Here is a 7,707-nt window from a genome sequence, read left to right on the forward strand (position 1 = left end):
TACAGGCAGACAGGGTTGCAGACAGACAGAGAAGCAGACGGGCAGGCTTGCAGACAGACAGAGAGGTAGTCAGACAAAGAGGAAGCCAGTCATGTTTGCAGACAGGTAGAGAGGAAGAAAGGCAGGCTGGTAGACAGATAGACAGCTAGACAGACAAAAAGGAAGCTAGGTAAGAATACAGACTGACAGGGTTGCAGAGAGGCAGACCGACAAAGTCGAAGCCAGACCAGGATACGGTTATAACGGTTGCAGACAGACAGAGAGGCAGACACCCAGGCTTACAGACAGATAGGAGGTAGACAGCCCAAGATAAAGCCAGACAAGAATACAGACAGGGTTGCAGACAGACAGAGAGGCAAACAGGCAAACTTGCAGACAGATAGAGAGGTACATAGACAAAGAGGAACCCAGAGGATACGTATTGCCAGGGTTGCAGACAGAGAGGTAGACAAACAAAGAGTAAGACAAGGATACAAAAGGACAGGGTTGCAGAGAGGCAGACAGGCAAACTTGCAGACAGATAGAGAGGCAGATAGACAAGGAGAAAGTCGGAGAAGGATATGTATTGCCAGTGTTGCAGACAGAGAGACAGACAGACAAAGAGGAAGCCAGACATCGTTGCAGACGGGCAGAGAGGCATACAGACAGGATTGCAGACAGATAGAGAGGTAGACAGATAAAGAGGAAACCAGACAAGGATACAGACAGATAAAGAGAGACAAGTTTACAGACAGATAGAGAGGTAGAAAGAAAAAGAAGAAGCCGGACAAGGTACAGACTGACAGGGTTGCAGACTGAGAGGTAAACAGACAAAGAGAGGGTTGCAGGCAGAGAGGCAGATGGACAAAGAGAAAGCCAGACAAGGTTGCAGACAGATAAAGAGATGTAGACAGCCTACGAGGAAGCCAGACAGGGTTGCAGACAGAGAGGCAAATAGACAGGCTTGCAGACAGATAGGTAGTTAGACAAAGACGAAGCACGACAAGGATACAGACAGACAGGGTTGCAGACGGTTGGGTAGGGTTGCAGACAGACGGATAGAGATAGGTAGACGTAAAAAGAGAAAGCCAGAAAAGGATACAGACAGACAGGGTTGCAGACAAACGGAGAGGCAGACAGGCAGGCTTGCAGAACGATAGAGAGCTAGACAGACAATGAGGACGTCAGGCAAGGATGCACACTGACAGGGTAGCAGACAAAGAGGAAGCCAGACCAGACAGTGTTGTAGACAGACAAAGAGAGGTAGACAGACAGGTTTACAGAAAGATAGACAGACAAAGAGAGAGTCAGTCAAGGATCAGACGGACAGGGTTGCAGAGAGGCAGACAGGCAGGCTTGTAGACAGATAGAGAGGTAGTCAGACAAAGAGGAATTCAGACAAGGATACAGACAGACAGAGAGGTAGACAGACAGGCTTGCAGACAGATAGAGAGGTAGACAGACAAAGAGGAAGCCATACAAGGATACAGACTGACAGGGTTGCAGACAGAGACGTAGACTGACAAAGAGGAAGCCAGACAAAGAGGAAGCCAGACAGCGTTGCAGACATATTTATGTACATACATAACGACATTCACCTTTAATTAACAAGTACGTAATTCCCACTATTTACCGCAAAGGAACTAAAGTACGTTTGCATTAATCATGCAAATTAGGCTATAGTTTGAATAATTCTTATCTTGTAATATCCTACTTGCCGTACATTACACTATGAGAAACACTATGATGATTGGAAAGAAGTCATCAATAATCATTTAAATTAAGTGCTTATTTACATGATGTGCATTTCCTTGCGTATAATCTGTCTGAGTTTCCTGTAGACTGAATATCATAGACATCCGTCTTTCCTTTGTTCATTTTGTATTCTTAAGATTATTACAAAAATCCCCCTGCCACCAACAAATCAAGACCATAGCATGTCCCGGACAATGGAAATAAACATCGGAAGTTCTGCTGCAGTACCAAGGTCATATACCACCTCCCTCGGTTGTTACATGCTGCATACAAATATCCGGAAAGACGAACAGAACAGACAGACACGCACAAAAAAAGCAAACGTCCATGTTCATGTATGCTGAACACAATATTAATTGAGGAAATTGAAGCTGAACCTACCTTTACCCGAAGGAGAACCATACAATGCATGCGATATACGTTGCGCCCGAAGTGCTTCTTCGGCAATGTCACAGAGAAAAGGGACAAAAACCCAAGCTGAACCAAACTTCAATACATCTTCGCGATCCATCCCTTGCATGCTAAGATCTCTCAAGTAATTGAAGCATAATCCTTTGATATCGTCATAGAGAGCGGAGAAGTCAGATCCGTCTAACAACATGGAATTTAACATTGAGACCTGTACAGGACCATATTTCTGTAGCTCATCTCTGGTGCTTTTTATTTTTCAACTAGGGCGATTATGTCAGTCAGAACCGACCTCTCTGATGCATTAAATGCAAATTCTTTTTTAAAAGGCTTCCGTAATGTCTGACAGGGGCCCGGGATTGAAGTTCTTGAAAAATATCAATAGCTTACCGTTTGTAACGTCCTTTCCTAGACATCTTTCATTTTTCTGGTATGGTTAATATATTGTCCTTTATCTAAATATGTCGTTGATCCTAATTCTAGAGATGGACATCAATACCAAATGATTTTACCTTTACAGCTGGTATATTAATTGTGTTTGTCATTATTAATGCAAATACGTTCCTCATTTGCGTAGATTATATCAGTTGAGCATCTCCTCCACCAAAATAACAGACGTACACAGTCTATGTTCAGGAAGAAGGTTTTAACTTCATTTTCTGATAATGTATGCAAATGAGGTCCTCATTTGCATAATCAATGCTCAATGATGTTTACCTGGCCCTGTACATAACTTCCAAATGCCAAAAATAAGTTATTTTTCAGTCATTGACCATAGTGGGATTATAGCACTTTCTCATTAATTTGTATGATATTTATCTAGCAACATTCTCGTATTTCTCAGTTACAAACATCACATGTTGCTGTAGTCCTATCATGGAACAGAGAGGGTTTGAACAAGTTCCTCATTGAAATTAGATTCCTATTTGCTGAATTAACAGCTAATTACACTCAAAAGTCGCAACCGTAGCATGTCCAAAATTCGAGATATCAAACCAGGAATTTCGGCTGCAGTACCAAAACAAGGCGCTAGGAGCCAACTATCAATTCGTTTCAATGTTGGAAGACCTACCTACGTACCAAGTATCAATTTAATCCGTCAAATCATTCTGGCCTATGGCCAACTATATACACACACACACACACACACAAACACACACACAAAAGATACCGAAAATATAACCGTCAGCGAAAGTAATTTAAAGACTTTTCTATTGGAATCCAGAAATAACTTGAAATCTAATGACAATGACAATGATCTTTATTTGCACGTTCTTGCCCATATGGGCTAAATGTGGAAATAGTTACATGACATATTTCTGTAAAGAATCGTTACGATGTCAGTGGGAGAGACAATACGACTAAAGCTATGTTAGACTACTAGTACTTTAATCGTTTACAAAATGGTCAAATATACAATGCTATGCTATTGTTACATCTATCATTTTCTTGTATTTTTCCTCTTCTTGAAATGATATTTTACTCATAGCTTTTTCTATGTAAAAGTATCGATTGTACACACTAAAGACTATGGGTGGGTACCGGTACGATACATCGGCACACAACCAGTTTTCTTATTTTACCGGTGCAGAAAAACCGGACTTAGGACCGATTCTAAAATGAACAGATTTTGCGGGCAGGCATTCACGTGTTTGGGGGCTTACGTGTCCGAAAAATAACAAGAGCGAAGTAGAGAAGTGTCATCTTTACCAACTTTCTTACCAAGACGCAGTTATTGTCGTTTACGTGATTTGAAAATGTCGGATACCCCAAACAGAGTCCTTTTTGATCGAAATGGACCATTGTTTTGAGTTTTACCCATTCACAAGTTTTCACAGATAATTAGGTCCAGGTTCAGGTCCGGACCTGGACCTGATCCTCTGGAGTTGGACCGTATCTGTACCTGAATTTTCTATAGCGGTACCAAACCCTGTTAAAGACCCATTGACCTATGAACCGGGGTGATCATATAATGCTCCTACTTAGGGCAGATATGAGAAAACAGCCTGTTTAATTGATTGTCCACCATTGTTTGATCTGGGTGAACGTTGTCCTTGCCCGGCTGACACACGCTCATGTCCCACGTGTCCAACACGACCACGTCTGGATCCGCCCGGAACACCTCTCGTATCACCTCCGTGATCTCGTAAGCCAGCCAGTCGCTCGCAAGCAGGTAAAACTCCAACTTCCCTTTTACGTGTTCTCGCGTCGTCCCAGTTCTCACGAAGACCTGTGTGTCGGGACTCCTACGCATGAGACGGTGTATAGCGCCCCCTACGGCGTACAGACGGGACCGGATCATGTCCAGCGGCTCAGCCGTAAAGTGAGCCCACAGACTTAAGACTACCACGGTGTTTGGTCCTCCTTGGGTGGCGTCTAGCTCATCAACAGTGTAACGGGAGTCGTCAAAATCAATCCAATCTGATCCTTGAACTGGAAAGTGATGAAAGCGGTAGCGAACTGAGATGTTCCACTGGTTGTTGTTTGCTACTCGAAAAACTGCAACCCAAAATGTACCAGTTCAGGGTTAGTTCTTGAGACAGTTTTGTAGGCATGTTACATTTGTCTCACGATCGTCGTACGATAGCAAACATTCTTGGGATAGTCGTGCATGCATATTGAAACATATATTCTACCCTTCTGTTTTAGACCCTTGTATACGGTTGGGTATGAGATAGACTACTTAAAAATCCAACGACATCACATACGCGAATGTGACCGCACCGCAGTGTAAACTAGAATTCCACGACCCCAAACATTCGCCAAATGATTCTATCTTTTACAACTGCTGTATTAATTGTTTGTCATTGATTATGTAAATAAAGTTCTCATTTGCGTACATCACATAATTTGATCATCTCCTCCACCAAACAGACTTACGCAATCTATGTTAAGAAAGGAGGCTTTTATCGCATTTTCTGATATTTTATGCAAATTAGGACCTCATTTGAATGATAAATGTTCAACGATGTTTACCTGTACGTAACTTCCGTAACAGGTTACAGTTCAATCTTGTTACTTTGGAGCAAGACTTTGTACAAGCCACGAGGCTTTTTTCTTCCCCCCTGCATGTACTTTCATTCTTTAATTTGTTTTCTGTTAACTTTTTTTTAAAGATTGTGCAAAATAAATCAAATCAAATCAATCAAAATCAACAGGTGGCTAGGGGGACCAAAATCTAATCGTTTCCAGGTCTCATCAAGACCTACCCACATACCGAATATCAATACAATCCATTTAGTAGGCATTCTTGAGTTATGCTGGTCGTCTACAAACATACACACGCTACCCAAAATATAAGCTTCTCGGCAAAGGTGAAAAACCTTCTTGGCTAAGGTAACTATGTTTCAAGGTGTCGGCTGCTCTAAATGACATTTGTAATTGTAATTTCTTTTAAAGAAGGCGTAACCATTTTACGTGCTGCTTATTTGATAACAGTAGCTAGACCAATAGCAGTTCTAAAAGGCTTTTAGAATAGATTGGCAAACCTGGTGAGTTATTATCGTAGTACAGTGGCACCACATTCTTCAGACGCTCGCTCCATTGTCTAATGGTGGAGTCACCTGTTATAGATAGGAAAATAATCATGTTGCCTGTAATTCAATTTTAGCTGAACAGTAGCTAAACTAAACTAGAATAGATTAGCCAGGCAAAGCATCACAGCCAGCCTTCTTTTTTTTATACAATGAAAGAACTAGAGCTAGACCCGGCAGAGAATATGTTCGGCAGGAAAAGGCAGTTCTTCCCTGGGACCTTAGATTAGAACTCCGTGGAGATGTTATACAGGGATTTAGGCTGCAGTAGGCTGGAACAATCTTTTCCTGTCGAACAGATTCTCTGACGGGCCTGGCTAGCTGGCTCCCAGGGTAGGTAACGATTCCATTACTGGCAAAACATTCTTCAACTATTCTCCTTCGAAGGCATCTGCACCTATCTACAAATGAACTGCATGGTCAAAATGAAAATAAAAACAAGAGCTATCTGCCGTTAAAAATCAGCACCATAGCAAGTCCGAAACGCTAGATATCAATACCAGAAGTTCCAATGCAGCACCATAAAAAGCAGACAGAGGGCTAATAATCCATTCTTTTGCATCCTTTGTTAACATGCCAAATAAAGATCCAACCAAGACGTCTCAAGTTCTGCATTCAATAACGGACGGTCACACATATGAGAGCGAAATATTTCTGGCGAATGTAATGACCACAGTGGACTGCCACACCACTTATGACAGTACCTTGCATGTACACAGTCTTGTTGGCCAGGCATTGCTGGATGTCTTCTTTAGTGAAGACTCGGACATTACAGACCGCTGACTTCCACACCTTGCCTGACCAATGTCCCAGCGAAGCTCCGGACTCGCGCGCGTTCCCGGTACACGCTGGAAGGTGTTCTGGTGTGGGCAGTTCTGCCTCAAGGAATCGTATGGGCTCCTTAGGGTTTACTTTCAGTTCCATCTCAAGATATGGCCTGTGTGGTACAGGACGTTGAAATTAGCAATTACCAATAAACATGGAACTCTCGTTAATAGTTTCAACTTGTCAGTCACTGAATACCAACATTCTGTGTACACATCCAGTCAGATATATACATGGACAGTAAACATCACTTTAAACTATTGTGAATGCCGCATCCATATAGTACGTGATCTACGTTTTTTTTACCACATTTGTAAGTAGCGACAGTCACACATATAGCTGCAATGCAATGTGAACCAATCAGAATTGTCCTGTGGAAACGAAGGTGACAAACGGCAATTTATTAAAAACTATTAAGACTATATCCAAACATCCTTCCTCTAGAGCATTACGGACAATCCAATCATGCCTAAAAAGTATGGTTTTTTAACACAATAAAATGCCAACATCAATTACGTGCAGCTTCAAAATACCAACATTTCCAAAGAAAAAGACGCCTTAAAACTCATGGATGGACCCTCTGCGGCTGCGTCGATAAGTGACCTTTGCCCTGGTGGAAATTATCACAAGGACTTACTTTTGGAAAAGTTTCATTTCCTCTTGAGACACAAGGTCCCGTACCCTGCTCAGGTCTGACTTCTTCCATCGGCACTTTGCGATGGCGGAACACGGTAGTTTCTCAGGTTTTTGACAAATCCAGGTTCCGTTTGCCTCCCATTTGGAGAAATCGCACCGTCTGTGGGGTGGTAGACTGGGGTTGTTAGAGCTGAAGCATTGCCGTGTATCATAGGCCTTTGTCGTCAGCTCTACGAAGGTGCAATGGAAGTCTCTCTTGTTCGGAACTTGTCGCACACTCTGTAGGATCTTCACTGCCTCGCTTGGATGGACAAGCTGGATCTTTATCTGATGTATACATGTAAAACAAATGCTTTTGAAAAAGCTGGCGTTTGACTTGCAAAATATGTCAAAAATGGAGATGTACAAAAGGAAAGTTGCACTGTGTTTCGTATTGGTCTTGTAGATATGTGCACAATGAGACTTCACGGTATGTCGCCATGGAGCCCATACAAGGCGTATACAATGCGTATCAAGAGATCTGTGCAGCACATTTAATCGATATTATCATATAGCCAAGCGTCGCGGACCA

The 7,707-nt window shown here is 42.3% G+C and overlaps 1 protein-coding gene across 1 annotated transcript in view; it reads right to left on the reverse strand.

The window, feature by feature from the left end:
• Positions 1-4,120: 4,120 nt before the first annotated feature.
• LOC118403430 (NXPE family member 3-like) overlaps positions 4,121-7,707 on the reverse strand; it is a 4,731-nt gene continuing 1,144 nt past the window's right edge. Inside the window, exons 2-5 of the mRNA XM_035802143.1 lie at positions 7,138-7,463; positions 6,380-6,612; positions 5,631-5,705; positions 4,121-4,641 (exon numbers count right to left, since the gene is read on the reverse strand). Of these exons, the coding sequence (XP_035658036.1) occupies positions 4,121-4,641; positions 5,631-5,705; positions 6,380-6,612; positions 7,138-7,463 (1,155 nt within the window). The remainder of the gene's footprint in view (positions 4,642-5,630; positions 5,706-6,379; positions 6,613-7,137; positions 7,464-7,707) is intronic.

The sequence above is a fragment of the Branchiostoma floridae genome, chromosome 16 (assembly GCF_000003815.2).
Source record: "Branchiostoma floridae strain S238N-H82 chromosome 16, Bfl_VNyyK, whole genome shotgun sequence".
NCBI lineage: Eukaryota > Metazoa > Chordata > Leptocardii > Amphioxiformes > Branchiostomatidae > Branchiostoma > Branchiostoma floridae.